The 23118-nt window shown below is 37.9% G+C and overlaps 1 protein-coding gene across 11 annotated transcripts in view; it reads left to right on the top strand.

Annotated features, from left to right (window-relative positions):
- col25a1 (collagen type XXV alpha 1 chain) overlaps window positions 1-23118 on the top strand; it is a 196587-nt gene that overhangs the window by 97830 nt on the left and 75639 nt on the right. For all 11 annotated transcript variants that reach the window (XM_014468962.2, XM_023346162.1, XM_023346158.1 and 8 more), the window contains exons 3-4: window positions 3569-3613; window positions 9865-9872. In XM_014468962.2, coding sequence (XP_014324448.1) covers window positions 3569-3613; window positions 9865-9872 — 53 coding nt within the window. The remainder of the gene's footprint in view (window positions 1-3568; window positions 3614-9864; window positions 9873-23118) is intronic.

Below are 23118 nucleotides of genomic sequence, written 5' to 3'. Positions count from 1 at the left end.
CTGAAACAGATTATATACTGCAGAGAAGTGGATCTGTGCTCACAGAGAGATCTGAAGCCAATTCTCCTTAAACCTGATTTGCTTGGAGGTTAGAACTGGTACACTGTTTGCTGTTTTTGGCAAAAGTTTGACTTTCATTCTGAAGAATGGCTCCGTTACATCGTGAGAGAGGGGTTTTAAGCAGTCTGATTATGTATGTTGCGCTCTGAGACATGGCTGGTAGTGTAAATTGCTCCACCCAGTGCTGGCTTGCTTCAGACTGATTGATTTGGAGGAAAAGGAGAAGCGAAAAGAGGGCCACTGCTCAGGGCCAATCAATACTTCATGGATGATGGGCAATGCTAAAAGCCAGTTGTGTCTCAGTTGCATGAAGTATAAACAGGACGTTTATCACGTCAAACAATCCATAACTTTAAAATAATGTTGTGATGTACAATATTTGCAGAAAATCTTAAAACAATGGATTAAAGCTGCATGTTTTGTAGTGCTTCCAAATACTTTGTGTGAAATGGTTTTCAAACTACTTCTAGTAGAGTTTAGGAAAGAGTGGACGATTTAAAACTTTAATGCTGTCTGATTCTTGAAAGGGACAAAGAGGTTGTATTATGCACTTCTTTTTGTCCTCAGGGTTTGATGCTTCTCCCTGAGAAGCTTTGACATAAAAGAGTCATATTGTCACAGTTGTGTGAAAAGGAGACTGTGCATTATCTAAGTCAGGGGTCTCAAACTCCAGTCCTCAAGGGCCGTTGTCCTGCAACTTTTAGATGTGCCTCTGCTGCACCACACCTGAATAGAATAATTAGGTCATTAGCCGGACTCTGGAGAACTTCTCTACACAAGGAGGAGGTAATTAAGCCATTTCATTCCAGCGTTTTGTACCTGTGGCACATCTAAAAACTGCAGGACAGCGGCTCTTGTGGACTGGAGTTTGACACCTGTGATCTAAGCAGTTTGTTGAGTTTATGCAGTGATTTAGCATAATAGACGAAGATGCAGTCATGGTTAAAAAAGAGAGTAGAATTACATTTTACTCTAGCATTTCAAATACAACATGCATTAATTAAACTGTTTTGAAGCAGTGTTTAGTTTTCATTGTCATTATTTAAGGAATGATGTCACTGAACTCTTTGGTGTTGAATTCACGTTCTGTGGCATAACTTGCCAATTTGGACCAACCTTGTTTTTACAGCCATTGTATTTCATAGTGGCATAGATACAAGGTGTACAAGATTTTTAAATTTTTTTTTAAATAGCATCATTCTGTTGCTTTTCAATTCTCTGTGTTTCCAATGGCCATTTAGGCTTTTATCATCTCAAGCTTGTCTCCATATGTTCTTGTTATTTCTACATTCATCACCTCACCCCTTTCCATACAGTGGAAAGAAAAGACCACCTGTAAATTGGACAACACTTTAAGCCGTTTATTATTAAGGACGTTTATTAACATGCTCCATCTCAGTGGGAATCTGAATATTGACTTGCTTTGTTCTCTGCAACATGTTAGCATGCTAACTTGAAGTAAGCTTCACCTGGAACTGGGAAAACTTGCAGAGCTAGCTGAAAAGTTTTTGACCGGCATGAAGAAATAATCCTCTCTGGTTAAATTAAAAGCTTAGGCATCAGCAGATATGATTAATCCCGTGATAGAAACGAACACCATTTGTTCTTACGGTATTTTGCTTAAACAGGAAACTGTCAACCCCAAGACGTTGCCACAGAAAATGTTGGACCACCACTTAAACCATTAAACTGTCAAGCAACCTCGACTGTCTGAAGACAATTCCTGGACAGTTCATTTGATAGTTGTAGAGAGATTTTAACCTGGCACAAAGCAGACTGATTGACAAGGCTTTCCAGTCCACCACCCTGCTAGCATAGCTAAACACGAAGCCAAACCATCATACCTCTACTGACACTTTCCTCTTTCTGGTTCGGCATGAGAGAAAATATTATCTGCTGCATCACTTTCTAAAATGCAAACGCCACCAAATGTGGAACACAATGTGAAACACACAAAACCACAGCATCCATTTTGGTATGTCTGACCATACATCTGAAAGAATATTAAATTTACTTTGATTTATTTCAGTGACAGGCAAATGAAAAAAAAAAGTGCTGAAAAGGTTTTAACAGATTGTTCATAGTTGCTGACCCTCATCGTAAAATTCCCAGCCGCACTTTATTTATTTTTTTCTCCAAAAACCATTGTTCCGTGACAGCATTTGGGAATCTGTGAGAAAACTAAAGCCAAAATGCTTTTTCACGAAGTCTTATTTCATTTACAGCCAGAGCCCTTGATCAGTTTTTTAAATATATCCGAAAACCTGTTTTGACTACTTTTGCTAACATACAGTAAATCTTTTTTCTTTCTGAAGTCGGAATATTATTGTTGGCACACACAAGTCTCAGCGAAGGTTTTTTATCTTTATATCTCTGCAATTTTAACTGGCTTTCCTTAAAGTCTAAAATTAGAATGAAAAATAAAGTGAAGAATAATATAAACCACGGTGATATTTGCAAATAACGTAAGGTGTTTTGCCTGGAACAGCACGCACCATATGGCAAATGTTTTCTTAGCAGCTGTCATACCACAGAAATCAGAAGGATGTCATAATGTCGTACAAAATATTCCTTTCGGAGGTGTCAGGTGTCATTACAAAGTGAGTTAAAATGAAGTGAGTGCCAAGTGCAGTAAACCGCCTTCTGTTTCTTACAAAACCTCAAAAAACAAACCTGTGGAAGCAAACGGGGCTCATGTTGTAAAGTGGGAGTCAAACTCCACCTGTGGTTGCATTGAACTGAGCCCGGACTCTTCACTGGCAGCGCCTGACATTATCTTGGAGGCCGCTCAAAAGGAGCAGAGCTTGAGGTCGAAGCTGAGCCAAACAGTGGGATCAGATTCAGGGCTTAGTATCGCACAAGGAGGTTTCAATACAGTCCCGCATTTTGCACCCAAGTAATACTTGTAGACTGCAAGTAAGGGAAAAAGTGAGCCACATTTTTCATCTCATTTTATTTGGTCTTTTTTTCTTTTTCTTTTTTTTGCTGTTATATAAACTTGTTTTGTAAACACAGAAACAAGTTTACATGGAAAGTGATATGAACACAACATTTATCTATGAGCATATCTTGAACAATCTAGTTGATGTAGAGCTGTGAAGTCAAACATTATTATATGACCGAACATGGGAACCCAAAGTGTACATTGGAGTGGATGATTACCAATGGTTTGAGGAACTATGTGTTTACGATCAATAACTGGATAAAAGCTGACAAAAAAAACAAAACAGAAACACGATTCATGTACAAAATTTGAAAAACAGTGGCATCCCTCTTGAAAATAAATCGTAGTGATGACCTTGAAGTTTGCTGCCCTTTTGTATGATCCATCAGTATAAATATCTAAATGTGGCTGTTAAAGTTAATTTGATGTCCAAATTCTAGCGGTGCCTTCTCATTCTCACAGAGAGCAATTTGATTATGAGAAAAGTTGAAGAATATCAAACTCATACATATTTAAGGCAATCAAGTCTTAGACCTAAATGTATTTTGTTTCTTTTTGTTCCAGGACCTCCTGGAAAGAGAGGAAGGAGAGGCCGTGACGGAGAACCTGGTATGAACAATAATACATTTTTGTTTGGATTTTTGTCATTATATACTCTCTTGGAGAAAATAAGAAAAACCCTGCTTCAATTCTAGTTTTATGTCTATCATGACAAAGTAGAAAAATATTATTTATATTTATTTATAAACCAGCAATTCTAATGTTTTTTGTTTGTTGTGCTGAATTTTATAAAAACAAATTTATAAATGCATGGTCAACATGGACAGATTGGCATACATTTACATACATTCCAGTCTAGTCCTAGTTAAAGCACACTGTGTTTGAGTTTAGTTTATTAGGCTAATTGGACAAATGTTTTTCTTGCTGAGAAAACCCACCCAATTGCATCATGGCATTAACTTTGCAGCAATCCTTCATACTGTAAAGGCATGTGGCGACAGTGGAGAGGGGAACTTAACTCTGACCCAGCCAGTTAAAATTCTGGAAGCTTTCTGAGATTATATCTGGGATACAATGCAGTGAAGTACCACACAAATCACATGCTATAGTCACCTTATTGTCAGCAGCGAACAGAGAATGCCTTCTCAAAACATGGTGGCAGCAGCTCCTCATTGAGTGCACATGCACAAAAGCAATAGGAAACTACTTGTAGTTAAGTTACAGGGAAGAAAATTTCTGGGTATCATTATGGAAATCCACCTTTACATTCTTTGTCGACCAATTTATTGAGAAGAGTCAACGTTAGACCATTTATAAGAGAAGCTTGGTACAAACCGGATGCTAAAGGGAGAGGTGACAGCCAAAAGCATCAAAAGCATAGCCTAATCAAAACCTCAAAGAAATGCTGTAAACCGCACTAAACTTAAACCCCTAAAGAAGACTGGATTTGTTTTGTTTTGTTTTGTTTTACCAAAACACTGTAAAAGACGGATTAGATCATTGTAACCTCCTGCGTTACTTCTCCGACTTACTTCTGGTTAAGGTAACTGTACTTGTAATTGAATGCCCTGATACATCAAACCTTAGGAAGGAAAAATTGGGTGCATTCCTGTAATTAATATGTCCAATCTTACCCTTTCATTCGCTCATATACACACTCACTCCTGATCGGAATCGAGAACCCTGGGCCAGCTGAGCCCTCGAATACCAGGGGGAATGAGATTTTGTACAGTGACACCTCCACAGCCAAAGAGTGTTGGCACAAATTGAATTTGCAACAAGAACATGCACTTGGCAGAGAGCTGCATCCACTCTCCCTTCACCTGATAGAAAAGTGATAATGGGCTCTGGAGTGTGCTGGCTTTCTACACTTGAGTACACTGCAACAGAGCACAGCGAAAAGGCTTGGAAACCAAAGTATTGCCCTTGTAAAAAAAGGAATTATATAGGCAGGGTAAAGCAAAGGGAGCATGTCTGGATTCACAGGCTGGGAATCCAACAGTCTTTGAGGGAACATGTAAATAATAAAAAGCTGTTTAAAGTCGAGAGAAATGAAATCTAATCAACTGAGGTTTGCTGTTTGAGTAATAAAGATCGAATTAATTCCTTTACTTTGATTTTACTCTAACAAAGTTATGATCCTTTTCAAGGTCACTTTATACATCTTGTAAATTAGTGCGGCGAGGCTCGGTTTTCCCAATTCTTCTGTTCATGCAATGCAAAAAGTGTTCCAGAGCACCACGTCAGAGCCACGAGATGAAAACTGGGAAATGAAATGACAGAAAAAACGTCAACGCTACAGCTAGCTGTGAATCTCAAACACCTTTGTTTATTCTCAACCTACCTTCCAAATAAACATCAATTTCTAAAGGCACCATTGTATAGAGACATTTTTTCCCCTTGTAAACCAGAGGACGTGGAAAATGTGAATAGTTTCCTCTTGACAAGTCAATTGGAAATAAGGAAATAAGCAATCACTGTGTTTTGGACACAGTGATCGGTAGACAATAGGAACAAGAAGCTTCAATAGACTGTGTAAAATCTAAATTGCATTTAAATTTTGGATGATGTATGTTGACAAAATATTGAGGTTTAGTAGATGCCATCTAGGAACATGAACTTTGTCCAGTTTGACCACAAATTCCTGCGTAAATTAGTCGGATTTTAATGACCGGACCAACCAAAAGTAACAAATACTGTTATGGTGCGATGGATGGAAAAAGTTCAATGGTTTGCAAACTTCTTATAAATAAACTTCTTAAATGAGTAACATTCATTTTAAGTCCTTTTTGCAGACATTAACAAGTTTTCTGCCAGGATTGTCCTGTTATTCTCTTCATTCATCTTCCCATTAACTGACCAGCTTCCTGCTCTCTGCTTAAAAACAAACAAAAAAAGAACATGCCCTTATGATGATGCTGCCACCACCATGTTTCTCTGAGGCGTTGATGTGCAGTGTTAGATTTCAGGAGTTGTCCTGTCAGGTGATTCTGGAGTTCTGCAGGTTCTCTGTTTTACTGCCTCATTGGCAGCTTGTTCAGGGACGTTTTCAAAAAACTCAGTCGTTCCCCAGGGTTGTGTTTCCATTCACATAAAAATGTCACAAAACTGAGCTCCTTAGTACCTCGTTTTCTGATCCTTTATTAGCAGGTTTGCAGTTGTACCATATTTTATATTAAGATTTTAATTTAAACGTATTCACAGTGTTTTCGCTGACCAGTCTGCCGTGTTCCTTGATCTAATTGAAGCAGTTTATTCACTCTTACTCGCCGTAATTACCCCATTTATGCAGAAATTATATCAGACACAGAAAGATTATAGACTTGATTGAATAAAAACATGATTTCAGAAGTTGTACTGGGTTATTTGTTTTAGTATCAGAATAAAGGGAACAGATGTTTCTGATTTTTATTTGTAACATATCTTTAAACAGTTCATGCTTTTCCTTCTACTTCACAGTAGTATACTTTGTGCCATGTAAAATCATGTAAAATCACAATAAAATACATACATTTGAATCTGGAAATTTTCAAGTTGTATTAATATTTCACAGGACACTACAGCTCAATTATAGTTTCAGATTGCTGTTGTGTAAAAGTTAATATTTCCTTCTGGTCAAATTTTCCTTGGTTAAAAATTGGAGTACTTACGCTTTGAATCCCTCAAAACAGAAGCTAAATGTAACAATTTGAACCGTGATTTTCAATATCAGATCAGTTTTCTTGTATTTCAAAAAGGACTAAAAGCAGAAAGTTTTTGTTTCTCTGATAATAAAAAAGTTTTTGATGGACACATGTAACAAATTCTTCACTATAAGCCATTTGCTAATATCCCAGAAGTTCTTATAGCTCTGTTTTTACACTAAAGCGAGTCATATGTTTTTCATGACTCACTCTAACTAGAAGTATTCTTTCTAAAGGCAGAAGGAAGCTTTCAGGCCTTCCTGGAAGTGACAGGATGAAAAATTGGAAAACGGACATGGCGATATTTTCCAGTGTTAAATATGAATGAAATACTTCATTAGGATTTCTGTGCTGCTTACTGCAGACATATGGAAAAGAAAAAAAAAGAAAAGTGGGATGAATAAGGTTTTTGCCCAAGGAAACGCCATGGTGTCAAAATGTTCTAACAGGTAGTCATTGCTGGAAAGGTTTGGTTAAATATTTTCCTTCCCTCTGAACAATCAAGACTTGTTAGTTTGGTACCGGCACCAATGAAAAGAGCAACTGATCCTAGAACTGACAAGTTTCAGCACGCGAGTCTGACAGTGGAACAAACGGGTCAAGAATGGACTGTTAATGTCACCAAAAGGATATTAAAAATACATGTGCAGCACAATACTTGATCCTTTGAGATTTATACAAAAAAGAAATTATGTGACTGAAACACAGGTGACATCTGTCATGCCATCATACTTCTAAAAGCAGCATTGTGTAGACTTTTTTTTTCATTTTGCTTTTTAACCAGAGCAAATGTGGAGAAAGTGAATAGTTTCCTCTTGACAAAAGCAATTGGAAATGAGCAAACCCACTAATTGAGTTTAGCACACTGTGGTTTGTTAGACAATAGGAACAAAAACCTTCAACATTCTCTATAAAATCACAAATTATATTTAAATTTTGGATTACTTATGTTGACAACCATGACTAAAAACACTGGTGTCAATGTGCATTCATTAAAATATAGCTGCAAAATGTATTAAAATAGAATTCACGCTGTGAAAAACACCAATACTTTCTAATTTGGTGTTTAAACTGCAGTCTCCTTCCTTCCTTGCAAGAGTATAAAAAGCCTTTGAACTATGGTGGATTTCAAAATAAGTGGAAGTTAAATTTTTTATGGAATGAAACCTAAAATGTTTGGTTTAAATATATTTTCAGCCCCATTTTACTTTGATTCCCCATCCCGCCACAAATCAGTTTCAGTCCATTACCTTCTGAAATCATTTGTTTTCTAAACAGAGCCCACCTGTGTGTAGTTTAATCTCACTGTAAATCCAGCTGTTCTGTGAAGGCCTCACGTGTTTTGTTAGCCAACATTAGTGAACAAACAGCATTATGAAGACTGAGGAACACAGCAGACAGAGCAGAGAAAAAGCCGTGGAGAAGTTTGAAACAGCATCCCAAGCGTTCGACGTTTCACTGAGCTCCATTACATTTTTTGGTTCTAACTGGTCGGATTTAAACAGTTGACCTCCAGCAGGATGATGACTGTAAACATCCAGCCACAGCTACAAAGGAAAGGCTCAAAAATGTATTCATTGTGTTAGAATGACCCAGTCAGAGTCCAGAATTGTTTATTATTGCAAATTTTAGGCTAGCGAAATAAAAAATAAAAAAAAAATGCCTTTCATAACTGGTTTTATGAAACCATTTGTACCATTATGTACCATTTGCTAGATTTGTGTTATTTTGAAAAGATGTGCAAACCTGATAGATCGGGAACATAAACATGTCATACTTTTCAGATGTTTGTTTTAAAATAATTAAATAAAACTACAAATGATTTTATTTTTATTTCATAATTACTTTGATTTAATCTATTTTGTAAAATCCCACTGAAATATAGTGATTTTATAGTTTACTGTACTTTTGCAAGATAGTATTCATGCATACTTTTCTGCTTACTTTCCTTTTGATACCTTTTTACTTTCCAACCTTTTCTTCTTTTCTCCCTACAAGCCTTCACTCTGACCTAAATTTCTCTCTTCCTGTTTTTCTTTCTTACTTCCTTTCTTCCTACTTTTTTCTTTTTTTCTTCCCACTTGCCTTTACTCCTACCTAATTTTCCTCTGTCCTGCCTGCTTCTCTTACTTACTTCTGTTCTACCCATCTTTCCTTTACACCTATTTTCAATGCTTCTTTCCATTCTTCTTCCTTCCTTTCCTCTGTGCTATCCTGAACTTTGATAACCTTTACCTCAATGTAGGCAAATCTACGGTCCATAAAATCTATTTTTCCAATAACGTTGGCCAACAAGTGAGACTGACTGGTGTCAGTGGAAGAATGCGAAGCTGTTGATTACAAATACAGCTTTGAGTACAATGCTGTGTGTTTATAATGAATTATTCAAACCTGTTTTAAATTAGATCCTCAAGATTTAATCATTGTAACTTCCCAAACAACAGATTTGTTATTGCGTTGAACCAAATCATGCCCATTTATCACATTTTCTCACTGGTTTTGTTAGTTTATTCCAGACCTCTTGGTGAAAAACCGTTTGATCACAGCCAAATGTGTCAGAAAACACACATTGAAGCAGATGTATTAAAACCAAAGTGGTCCCCTTTAATTCAATCGTCCATTAAACAGCACCGTAGAAGCTCGGCCCACTGAGCCTCAATCTCATGACTCCTTATGGGCCCCAGCTGTCAGAGCGATTTGGGCAAGTCATGAAGAAGAGCGGGTTGGTGGGACGTAGAGATTGTAAAGAAATAAAATCCTTTTTCTCAGGGCTGAAGCAGCTGGGAACCTTTTTAATAAAAGCCCAATATTTGCTTGGTTCTGGGGAGTGCAGCATTTTTCCTCTCACAGAGTCCTTTGAGCTCCAGTAATTGGGGAAAAAGTGTCACCTCACAAAAATCGTTGGAGATTTTTAACAAGCACACAACCCCTTGTATAATAAAATCAGAGCCACTTACAAATTTAAAATGTGATTGCCAGGCCTGGTGGCATTTTTCCCCAACTTAATGGAAAACAAAGTTTTAGTTCCATACTTGGAAGCATTTTTTTGTGAAATAATTTCTCTTCAAGTTACTATTCTCTTCTTTGACATAGTGAAGGAAGAGTTTAATGTCTAATGTTTTAGTGACTGTTTTATTCTGTTTGAAATAACACTAACTGTTGTTTTCTCTCCTTTAGGACCTCCTGTAAGTATTCCTGCTTTGTTTCTCCACTTGAGAGATCGATGTGAAGGTAAAAACCCAGAAAATATTGATAAATGCATACCACTTGAAAACAAAGACCCCAGAAGAGAAAAGAGTCCATGTCTATGATCCAGTGACTCCTCGCTGTGAAGGAGAGAAACAGCAAAACTCTTCAAGGTCTCTTGCTTGGTTGTGAAGAGGATGGATGAGCACACGCCTGTTTTTGTGCTTAATTCACCTTGAATTCATTTGTTTTCCTTGTGAAGTTGCCGGGCAACATGTCGACAAGCCAAAAATGTACAAAACAGTCCAGCATAACTGCTATGCAGAATATTCCTAAGAGACAAAATATATGCCTGAGCAATGCTCAGATCAGTCTGTCCGTCCATCTGTCTGTCTGTGACAGAAGCCATTTTACAGAAGAAGAAACATTGAAATTATATTTGGGGATGTCCAGATGTGTTTTAAAAAGTAACTACTTTCATTAGGAATGTCATATCAGAATTATTTTTTTTGTTCATTTTTTTTTGTTTTGGCACCAGCACTGATTCATTTACTGTGTAACAGTCCAATTAAACATTTAAGTTCTTAATATCAATGCCATGTTGAAGCTAAGAGAAATCAGTAAAACACTTTTCCAACCAGTAGTAGAAGTGTTGTGATTTTGCCCTGCTCAACTAACTCACCGCTGACAGCATTTTTAATGACAGGACAGATATAAAATGTATTAAGTCAGATTTCAGAGCATTTAAAGTGAAACAGGCTGGAGCAGGTAAGAGTTTAAAGACTTGGATTTTTGGGAAGACCTCATTAGGTCCACAAAAATATGCACGACCTACAATTTTGCAAGCTGCAGTTTAAAAAATGGACAGGCAAAATATAACTGCACAACTTGCAGATGTTGCATCTAACCTAAAGTTAGACAGTAGACTAGCAGGAGGCTTCAGGATTGTAGCTTACGCTAAATGTTTGATGAAGATTGTTCAAGTATTGGCTCAGGACAATTCTGGTGTTAATTTTTTTTTTTCTATGAGAATTTGGTTTGTTGTGCCCCTTTTGTTGCCTGTTTAACTTTAACATTGTTGACATGTTTCCTTACATCCACTTACATTACCTCTTAGCACCTTTCTTCCACACACAGGCTAATATCTTGAGTCAGCGGCATCCTAGAGAATACTACTGATTAAGTAATTTATCAAGTCAATGGTCCTTGTTGTTTTCTATCTTCTCCTTGTTATTCGGTGTAGAGTTTTCTTTAAACAATACGTTTTGGGAAATGATGGGAAATGTGCTTTTGGGAAAAGTCTGTAGAATCACAAAAATCTAGGCTTTGCCTGGTTGTATGGAGCAGAAGTTGAAGAAACATCATTGATTAGTTAATCAGGTAAAATTCTGATAACTGTTTTTTTTATTTTGTTTTTTGAACAGTCAAGGGGACACAGGTTTAAGCTCAGGTCTGTTGCATTATGAACCAAATCACAGAGAAGATTATCCAACTAATTAAGTCATATTTACGTTCTCATAAGTCCCATCAAAATAAATGTTGTAGAAAACATCATGTAAGCAATAGTAATAGATGTTGCTTTTCTGTTGGAGACAAAATTTGTTAGATTATGCTGCATTTTTAAAATTTTATTTAAAAGTTTTAACTCTAACTCTGTACCTTACTGGTGATGAGCCATATGTAGTAAAGGGGCAAACACAAAATCCAGGGTTTTTTTGTAGCAACGCAAATACATGTGATGGCCAGCTGGCAGGAGTGAGTAATCATAGTACATAATCAAATTTACTTCTTCATCACTGCCTTCCTCTAATAGGGACCCTTGTTGCTGTCATCTGGGCAGTCTGTTTTATAACATTCCTGCTACCATCATCCATCCCTGGCAGCTCCCAGAACCTGCAGAGATTATCTCACCTCATTACGCAGGCTGCGGATCACAGATTCACTCCTCAGAACAGATGGAAAACTTCAGAGTTTCCCCTAAAGATGAAGAAAAACACATACATGCACACATAAGCAGTAGGGTTGTGACAGCTTGCTTTATAACCAGGTCAAGCGGGCACCGCGTGTGTACATATGTGTGCGTGCCGCTGCTTTCTTTTTTTTTTTTGTACATAGCCCAGAGGCAAGTGTGGCTGAATAGGTATAATAGCGTGTGCCGACTGAGCTGTAAAAGTTGTAAGTTAATCCTCTGAGCCTTCTCAGACACTCGCTCGTGGGGCTCTGGGATATAAGTAAGTGCAGGTGGTCTTGCTTTTCAGCTTCTCTCGCCAGGCCTTATGGCTGACAAATGAAATCATTCTGTGAGATGTCTCGAAGTAGGACAGAAGTCCCAAAATGGTCTGAACCATGCGATTCAAGTAGTTTACCGCCATGCATAGAGGATGATTTATTAAAACAAATAGAATGTGTTCATAGTGTGAGATTATACATTTAAACCACTTGAGTACGTTTCAGGATTATGTTGTGAACAGCTGGTTGCTCTCTGATATTTTCAATGAAGAGCAAAAAATAGCAATAAATATATAAAGTTGAGAAAATCATTGAATTGAATAATATTGAACGCCAATGTTTTTAGCTAATATATATTAAATAGATCTACTGACAAAAAGTTCATGTTAGATATTCGTAGCAACCCAAGTAATCCACATACATCGTAAAACTATGTCAAAGTATTCTTTATATTCAAAGTATAATGGTTATTGAGTGGTCTTACTGAAACTGATTACATTTTTAGTTGGAAAAGTGGTTTTTACTAATAAGTTCAAGTTGTTTTTGTTATGGAAAGACATTGCTAAAGTGTGATCTTTAAGGTTCTGGCAGCCTCTTCCATGCAATCTTCAGTTTATGCTACAGATTTTCAATTCAAGAAGATTCCAGTCAAGTGATTTACGAGGTCATTCTGGCAGCTTTATCACTTTTGCCTAAACAGCAGCTGGGAGTTTTCTTGGCTGTCGGTTTGGGATCACTGTGTAGCTGAAAAATCCTTTAAATACATACTCAGATTCTTTTCCACGAATGTCCCAGTACTGTTAATCATTCATCCCCTTTGGAGTTACCTGAAGATTCATAGCACCATTTGTTTGAAAGATAGACCAACACGATGATGGACCTTCAGTATTCCCAGAGCTCAGGAACCAACGTTCTAAAATCCACAAGTACTTGAGGCCCCCTCTGAAAGAGCTTGTAACTGTCTATTTTAAGAGTTCAAACACCAAATATAACTTAATATGCATTTCAATGCATGGTGGGAACCATTTTGGGGCTACTGCAGAAGCAAACATCTAGTTTTCCTTTTTTCTGCTCCGGGGGGCACAGCCAATCAGTGCCAAGGAAAATAAATGACACTCCTAGATTGGCTTGTTTTCAGACATCATCTAATAACATGTCAACTAACATTGCTCTCAGTGTTTCCAGCTTCCCAAGCTGCATTTTCTATTTAATATAGTAAATATGTTCTTCAAAAAACACTGAGAATTAGTGGATTTTTTGCAGATAAATAGGAGTTTTGTTCCACAGAAAAATCTGTGAATACTGAACAGACAGGATCTACACTAAATTTTTGGGATGATGCACCATCCCATTCCTCCTCAAAATACAATATTATGTCAGAAACCATTAAAAAGCACCTGGAGCACAAAAGAACATGCTGTATATGTCCGAAGGCATCAGCATGTTATGATACAATAAGGTCATAATGTTCTGGAGCTCTAGGCTCATTGTGAATTGCTTCTTATTCAATATCAGTAACAAGAAATATTCTTATAGGCCATCAATGCTACTATTAATTGGAACTCATAGCCATCAGGTTTGCTTTCTAAATAGTGACACATTCAAGATATTATCTTATTATATTATCTTCTATGCTTTGTTGTCACTGATGCAATAAGACAAAATGCTTATTCTGTCTAATTCCATAAAACTCAATTTATGGATTAGTTTGTTTTGATGTATTTGCATTATGTTGATTTCTTGGGCGCCTTCTGACATTTTGAATGATTTTTTTAATTATTATTTGCTACGAAAAACATTGACTTGTTCAATTCTTACTTTCCTGTGATAGTCCACTAAGCTAAATTTAGCCTGTACAGACAAAATCACCAGGGTGTCATGGTTATGTATTTTTAGAGGCGGTTTTCAAGTAAGCCTGAACTCTGGCAGTGGCTTACCCAGCGATAACCAAATCTAAGTGACAGCATTGTGCGTGATCGCATGTGGTTTCTCATTTCACATGCCCACCCGGGGATTGCAGGGGACACATTGCTATAAATATTCAACAGCTCCAACTTTGACTCAGGAGCACTACGAAAATTGTACACAGTCCTCTGGTCCCTCCAAACAAACCAGCCGCTGTGGAAGACGTCATCACGGATCTGCATGACCTAATTGTTGTTCTTTGAAACTGATAAATGGACAAGAATGCACGGTTGTTAACTTCAGTAGGACTGAACCTCTTTAGAAGCTTAAGTTTCCAGTTACACATGGAGAAGTAATTTGCTTTTGTTTTGATTTCCATTTTATTCCCACAGTTTGAGCACTTCTGTCAGTTTTGCAGCATAGGTTAGTTGTTGGATGATGCTTTGCTTCATAACTGTTCAACTTCTCTGGTTCGAAGACAATCAGATATTGGTTAAACGCACAGTCACATAAATTGTACATCTTTTGTCTACTACTAAAACAATTTTGCTGATTAATTTTTCAAATAGAAGTACAGTCTAAAGTATTTAAGAACAAATAAACAAAGGAAAAATAAAAAGTGAAACAAATGTTTTGGGTTTTAAATAGTACTGCTAATGGGAGACATTTGGAAAAACAAGAAATAACAAAAGCTTTCAAAACCATATACAAAAAACCACTTTAAAATTAATTGATCAATACCAGATAATATAAATTTTAAATACTCAGCAAACACTTTAGCCAGTTTTAGAGCTATTTTTTAATCTTATAAATGTGGAAGAAGCAAGTGTCTTGCACCCAGGAAACATTCAAGAGGAGAGGAACTGAAAAACTTTCCTTTTCTGAAAAGCTTACCAAAAACAACTCTTGGAAAAATGTTCTTTTGGGTCGATAGGAAAAATAAGCAATTTTAAATTTTGCGAGGCTAGGTCAGTGAGGGCTTTGTGTGTTATTATAGGAATCTGAAATGTATTTTAAAATTAACAAGGAGCCTGTGCAGAGATGTCAAAACTTGAGAAATGTGATCTTTGTTGGCAGAACTTGCTAGAGCTGCGGCTGCAGGGTTCTCAATCAACTGTAGGATGTCAAAGGTCAGCTGGGAGAAAGCCTTGGGAGGAAACGCGAGCTAACAGCAACTCGAGACTCTGATAAGGAGCAGAATCTAGAGCTAATTTCTCTTACCTAAAATGACCCCAACTATTGTTGCTCTTTGAATCAGTTTCACACAGGATGAGAAAATAATTTGCTGCTACTCTCTTGCAACCTGACAAACAGGTGCTCCTCTGCTTTTTTCCTTTGTCTTTTGCTCTCTTGCTCCTTCATCGTGCGCTTTAGGTTCGCAGCACATTCTCTTGGCAACCCTTTACTATGAAACCTTTGCACATTAGCATGCTGTTACCACCACAGGTTTCATTCCTGCTCTACAGATTCAAATCCTAGATAACCGAGCAACAACTAATGGACCCTAAAACAGTACAGTACTTCAAGTTGTAATATGCTATTGGTTTGACTGGAAAATGTACTTGAAAATAGTTTCTACAGATAACTTGTATTGTCTCTATGTGAGGCACCCATAGTGCAACACTCAAGCGCCAACCTTCCCAATTGGAATTCCGACTTAAGGGAGCATTGTTCTTATTTTTCCAACTAGAAACTTGGAAAGTCTGAGTTTACAGGGAAAGTACAATAAAATATCGCTGTACTAGTTAAACTTGAGCCTTTGTAAGGCCAGATGCTTCTGATCTTAGTGAAAGTGTTCACATAATTAAGTATAAACAATGACATATTTGAGGTGCAGTTATCAGGGTCCTTTTCTCATCTTTCTGGGAATATGAGAATGGTTCATGTGAAAAAATAAACCTCGCCGCTGAATGTGCACACCATTTAGCACCAATCAGGCATAAAACACTGCCCGAGAGACTGCACTCAACTACTCGCTTACACTGACATGTTTTCTCTTCTTTTTTCTTTTTTTTCCCAAGCACAGACTGAAATGTCACATCAAATGAACATTGAACCGAGAAACTAATATACCTTGAAATCTGATTAAAATGGAGAGACTTTTGAAATTGCGACGATGCCGGAATGGAAAAAAAATAATAAATACTCATGCCATTTACACCGGCTTCTCAGTTACAATGCAACACAAGCCATCTCTAAAGTTCAGTCATGTTCGCAGTCAGGTATATAAAGCCAGATATTTCTGCATCTGTATTTGACAAGTAGTTTCCACCTCCCTGCTTCATCAGCTGAGATTCCTGGGATGCAGTTAGAGGATGATCTGTCACGACACATGAATTATGCATCTGCAATACAGCGATTAGAGGAAGTGTGGCAGTGAAGCAGAGGAGCCCAGGCACCCTCAACCCTTCATTCCTAATCTGATATTCACCGCAGCTCCATACCTGTTAATAAAACATCTTTCCAGCAGGTCTTTGATCAGCTCTGCTCATCTGCCACTATACTAAACCTAGCTAAAGTCAAGGGAGCATCTGCAAACTCAGAAGTTTTGTTGATTTTAGTTTTTTGCCGCATTAACAACTTGAAACAGAAAGAGCATGTGTAGATGCAGTTCCCTGAAAAAGTATTTTTTCCCTCTTGAACTTTTTCCACTTGTCTTTTTTTTTGGACTTTTTTTTCACAAGCATAATTTGGGAAACTGAGTTGGAAAAGGATTCATGGTTTTCAAAATGATTTATTTTTTTTTATCTATAAACAACGATCATTTTTTAAACTAGGTCCCAGAGTAAAAAACTTTCAAAACTTTTCAAAATGATGACATCAAACCTCCATCTCTCTCTGTAACTCCCAAGCACCTTCCACTCACTAACGACAAACATGGCGGTGTTCAGTGTTGTGTTTATGGTGCGACCAATTCTGGCTTTGCTGTGGCTGTTGTAGCTGAACCTACTACTCCTCTTCTTCAAGTCTAAGCTCCAACTTCTTAAGGAGAACCACATGTTCACAATTTGCCATTTACTTCACACGTTCTTTACACACGCCGGATGTTTTGTGTTCCTCGGCATTGTTATACTGCCACCAATTTGCCCGGCATACTTACTATGGTGTTTTCTGTGGTGTTGCATCCTGTTGTTGGTATGCATGTTTTTCTTAATTATTTACAAAGATGTCCGGTGTTCAAATCCATGTAGACTTAGCCTGAGTTACACACAGGGTGGCTGTTTGCTAATTATCTCACTTTTTCTTAGGCAATACGTATCACTTTGCACTTGTGCATCTTTTAAAATTGCAATAAAATCCATGGGTTTGCAAGCCGTTGTACATAACATTAAATAAAGAAGACCAGGAAGACACAGAGGAGACCCTGCTCAAAGCTGAGAGTGAATCTATCTGACGTGACAGCATGTATCTGGGCTTGTAAGGGCAGCGGTGCCTGAGGAAGCTGGCTTGCACTCAGTGTGACCACATTAATAGCTTGACCTTTTTAGCTATGACTTGCCTGCTCAGTCAGTGCCCATCAGCTGTAGCTGTTTTCAGCAAATGATGCTCAGGGTAGTGGTTCACTCACTGGGATGTGAGGCAATCAGCAGGATACTTTTGCTGAGCAGGCTAAATACTCACAGGAGAACTTACACAGTTTAAATTTTATGCTCATTGTAAAAAAAAAAAAAAAGTTTCACATTTTTTGAATTTACATAAACTTTCCTCCAGCTCACTACATCTAATGATGAGAAATGTAGAGCATTGAGTGTGGTGTTTTAATAGAATGAACAGAAGACCCGGGCAGGAGTAAAGCACTTTTCCACCTGGAACATTGTACATTCTTCTGAATTTCATTTCCACAACAAGAGCTTTCTGGGTCAGACATTCGCTTGCGTATGACACGGGAACAATTTGAACTTTTTCTGTTTATAGCGTGTTTAAATGCCTCCCCTTTTGAGGGGAGAAGTGACACTTCCCAACAGAAAAACCACGCAGGCTTGATTTACGTTCTGACATTCACTCACACTAGACACGCACACATATAATCGGTTGCGCTATCGGTTTCATTTTGCTTAGTTCACATTGTCCCCTCTCCCACAGGGACATCCAACACATAACAACAGACAGACACACAGACATGCTCACAAACACACACACACACACACACACATTAAAGATATTTTATGCCGGCTAATTGTGATACACTGTGAATATGGGAACCAGATGCCATTCCCAAGACAGTTTTCCAGTGTGGTTTTCTTATCCCTGCCTAACCTCTGCGTCCAGATTCCCGCGACGAGCACCAGCCACTTGTGGTCGTCCCCTCCTGCCCATTCTGCTCTGATTACTCACATCCCTGTCCTCCATTAGTTTCCTGCCTTGAAGAGAAAAGTTCCCCCAGGGCCCACACTAATATGACCGAGAGTTCCCATGCAGAACTAACAGATGGAGGTCTACTTAAAGATATGAGGATATCTTTCAGTCTGTTGCAAGTTTACGTGTCTTTGCTTAGATGTGTGTGTTGGAATGACTTTTCCCAGCTCATATGTTGAAGTAATCATGGAGCTTAAAGAAATGTGCCAAGGTTTCGCACTGTGTGTGTTGAAATTATGCAACCATTCAGGTGCAAAAACAGAGGAGGATCCTGGCATCAGGTTAAACAACAGAGGAGGTTCAGAGCAACACAATCAGTGGTGAACTCGTACAGTGGGTCACGAGCTTGTGTACTTTTCTTTGAATTCTTTGGATCATTCGCGTGTCAAGTAGAGATGCACAAGTTGTTTGGGAGGTTTCCAGAACTGGCTGATTTTATAGCTTAACTTATGATTGACAGATCTGGTTTTCTGATTTTAGTTTTAGTCTGTAATGCACCAAAGCTAAGGGCTGCATCTTCTGTTCTTTTCTTTCTTGTGTGGGTGTACCTTCTGTTGTCGGTATGGGGATGAAGTTTGTGACTTTCACCCAATGCCTCTAGATTGTTGCATAACTTGCCAAGGTAAATTAAATTAATGTTGAGGGATTGACACCTGGCTATGAAAACACTTTTTCTTATCTTACAACAGTTGAAGATCAGTCTCACCCTGAACTGGATTATTCTTCATTATTACAGTTTTAGCTTTGTAGATTTTTTACATTGTTAAAAAAAAAAAAAAAAAGGCAATAATTTGCATGTTGATCACTTTCGATTGGATGAAGCATGGACGCTACAAAAAGACTGGATTGGGTAATTCTACACTGGACAGAAAGATCATGGAAAAATAATACACTCGTTTTGTGCATACATGGCAGGAAAGGAGCCAGTGCAGCTTAAAACAGCAGCTTTTTTCCTTTAAAAAAGCTGCTGTTTTAAACTTAAGTTGAGAGACTTACTGTGCCCCTCCACATCATTCACCTCCTGAAGTTAAATACATTTCTATGCCATGTGACAGCACTGGCCTACTCCCTTAGATATGGCCATTTTGTGTGAATATTGCCTTTCTGCTTGATGAGGAAAACAATTGAGCTTTCAGCTGTGAATCTAAAACTACAATAACAATATAAGGCATTCCATAGTTTATAAGCTTCTTTCAGAAAAGATGTAACAGCATATTTATGAAAACACTGCCAAGTTAAGTAATTCTCCAGACTCTTGTAAAATCTAAGCCCATCTTTTCAATTCACTGTATGACAAAAACAATGTACCTCTCAACTGCATAAATTATCTCAATCATAGCTCACCTCTTCCAGATCTTTGCTTTGTCCCTCCTTCCTCTTAAGGATGATCTGCACTCCTCACCTGCCCCCTCTCCATTTATTTGTTTCTTGTCAACACTCAGTGCGTGAAGGATTACTCAGCTTAACTTCCAGCGTACGGGTATATTTATTGATATTGTGTAGTCGTGTGGGAGAGAGCTGTAAAGGTTCTAAAAGCGGTAGTTTTTTTTGGATGGAGCCTTTAGAGATGCCAGTGCCTCAGGGTGAGATGATTGGATCCATGTGGCCAGCAGTTTGGGCTTCAGCAACGGCAGCCTGCCCAGTTGGCCCAGCTTCTACACAGAGGATGTGAGCCCGGTTTGATGGACTGCTGTTCTGGACCCCGAAATGTTTAACTGGTCACTATGATGAAAACTAAGATGACTGCACCCAGACAGAGGTTACATGCTGATCCCCTTGTTACTGACATTTTGTATCTTGTTGTATATTATGTGGATTGCCTCACAAAAAAATGTACAAGCAGCTCTCAGCCAAACCCGAGAGAAATTACTTTGCTCATGTCAACAACAGCTACAGATGTGGATAAGAGCCAGCCCCTCGCCTCCTGTTGAGCTTTCATCCATTATGTTTGCAGTACATTACAGTAGGAGAGGAATGTGAGACAATTTTGATTTGCACTGACTGAAATGGGTTGTTTTGTAACTTGTAATTTGGTATGAGTGGTTTCTGAAATTACACTCCAACAACACCGATGTTGCTAAATACAAATATGTTGGAAATGAGAAATACGAGAAACAGAGCAAATAAAAAAAAAAACTTATTGGAGAAACAGAAATTTCATGACATTTTCCATCATTGCTTTAAATACCTTTAAACAGCCACTCAATGACTTTGTGGTTGCTATTTTGGAGAACTAAGCATCTGACAGTAAAAACTATGGGTGGGTTTTGGTTTGACTCTAATCAACGTTCTCTCCAAAAAAACATCACAAATAATTAGCAGCGCTCACTCGCCTGAACAAAATTTGGCATTTCAAATTTCTTACCATTACAAAAGAGGGCTTTCAAATATTTCTACAACAAAAGTTCCACTTCAGCTCTACAGCAGTAGAAAGCAGAATTTTATTTCATGCGGATGCAAGTATTGATGCGCAGGGAAAACATGGCTTAATGGAAAAACCTTCAATGAAAAGCAGTACACTGCAGCATTTTCTGTAGCTCTTCACCACATATGCACCTATTTTTGATTTTGATTTGTTCTTCTGCACAGAAACTTATCCTCTAGATTTCTTGGCTGCCCTTGAGCAACCAGAAGCTTCTGCTCCCTCCAACTGGTTTATCTAAAGGATTACAATGTAGACACAGGCTAAGCCAGTGATTCTTTATTACTCTGCTCCTTTGTTACCTTGGCAGGTTGTCTGATTTTTGATCGTGGATGATGATCCAGAAGCCATCTTCTGTGTTCTGGTTTAGGTCAAAGTTTTCTTGTCCAGGGTTTTACTGTACATGGTGGTCTGTTCGATGGGAAATCAGTTCACCCTTTGCTTCTGCGTACACCTTAATAGAAAACCAGTCTAAAAGCGTAGTGCTCCCTCTCCATGTTTAGCTGTTGATGTTCTGTGGGTGATATTTTCCTTTCCAGCATTTTGGGTTGATCAAAGAGAACTTAATTTTGATCTCATCTGAGAACAATACTGTCCCTAAACCTGTTTTGAATCACATTTAGTTCAGGGGTCTGAAACTCTAATCCAGTGTTCAACTTTTAATTGTGTTCCTGGACAATCTCAACTGACTGAAAGGACATAATTTCATCCTTGTCATGCATTAAGATGTTCTCTGGCAAACCTGAGATGGGTTGTTACTTTACATTTCATGCTTCCTATTCTTATGATCACCCTCAACCTTATTGGGCAATATCTTGCAAGTGGCTCCAGATGGAGCACCGTTGTCACTAAGTTTCTTGCTGATGGTTTCGGAGCCCATTCTAACTTGGTGCAGATCTACAATCCTGTCCCATATATGTGCTCTCATATATTTGTGCTCTTGTCCATCGTTGCTGAAAGGTTGGAACAGAAGAAATGTGTGTATCATACACTAACAATCTGGAATTACGAGTGTGATAATTGATTAACTGATTCGACTACATAAGACACAGACATGAGACATTTTTTTAAATTTTATTTTCCTTTGTATTTCATTCCCTAGATTTTTGGGGAGAATATCTGTCATTGTTACAATGAAGCTAAAATTGTGTTGTTTGTAGGTTGACAAGCATGCCTGACTAGAGATTTCTTCTGCTTATAGAAGCTGTTCATCAGCTTTGTAAAACAGGCTTTGAGGCTGGATATTATGTGAAAATTAAAAATTCAGGGGCACTAACAGAAAAAAATCATAAGTAATTTAACTGCAAAGTAATATTAAAAGGGGGTATTGTACAAACCTTTTTGCTTTATATCATGCTGTGCTGTTATTCTATCATCAAAAACATACTTGGAGGGTTTCTTTGGCTCTTTCATGAATGTTTGAAAAATTCTTAAGATCTTTCAAACATCTTAAGGATGTTAAGATGCTTGACATGTTAACATCAAACATCTTATGACGATATAATGCGTCCCTATTAACTCAAAGATCCGGCTTAGTGTCAGTCCCCATATATCACCCCACCTCTGAAAAAGACAAACATTTCTAAAGCTAGTACTAATACCAAAATCATATCATGACATCATAAACCATCATACTAAGAATGAAAGACTACAGTACAAATGCGGTCTTCCCTTGAGTTCAGTATTGAAAGGAATTAGTAACCTGTTGATTAAACCTGACTGGCAAAGTAAGTCTGTGAAGGTCAATAATTTAAATAACATACAATGTAGTTTCTGCAGACTTGTGAAAATGACTAAAACACCTGTTATTTTTATCGATGAATGGTAACACCATGGGGAAATACGATAAAAACAATTTTAGAAAATCACAGTAGTGCACTTTAAAGCAGCAGTGAATTCTGGTGCTGAATAGCAGAACATTACTGTTATTCTACAATAACTGTATTGTAAGTGTAACAAGCTTTTCAAAAGGTACATCAGAAACAGATCTTCATGCCAGAGTCCATTCACCGAACATCATTTACTCTTGATTTTAATATAAAGTGATGTAAGTGACATTGTCAGATTTGTAGGACAACGTTCTCTGCATTATGTGAGGTTTTGGCCGATGTTCCCTTTGCCTTTCCCATGGTTTTCCCACAGACCCTTCCACATTTCTCCCCCACTCAGTTTAAAAGGGTGGCAGAGGTTTCCTTCTGTTTTTCATACCAAGGGCCAATTCAAGATATCCACAGGGTGGTCATGGTTTGGCTTCAAAGGAGAAGCTACCCAGGTGTCTACAAAAAGAAAAAAAAATATTCTTAGTCAGGTCCATTAGTCCACAAAAAATCCAA

The sequence above is a fragment of the Xiphophorus maculatus genome, chromosome 14, assembly GCF_002775205.1.
Source record: "Xiphophorus maculatus strain JP 163 A chromosome 14, X_maculatus-5.0-male, whole genome shotgun sequence".
Lineage (NCBI taxonomy): Eukaryota > Metazoa > Chordata > Actinopteri > Cyprinodontiformes > Poeciliidae > Xiphophorus > Xiphophorus maculatus.
The sequence above is the reverse complement of the archived record's forward strand: the minus strand, read 5'-3'. Positions and strand labels throughout refer to the sequence as shown.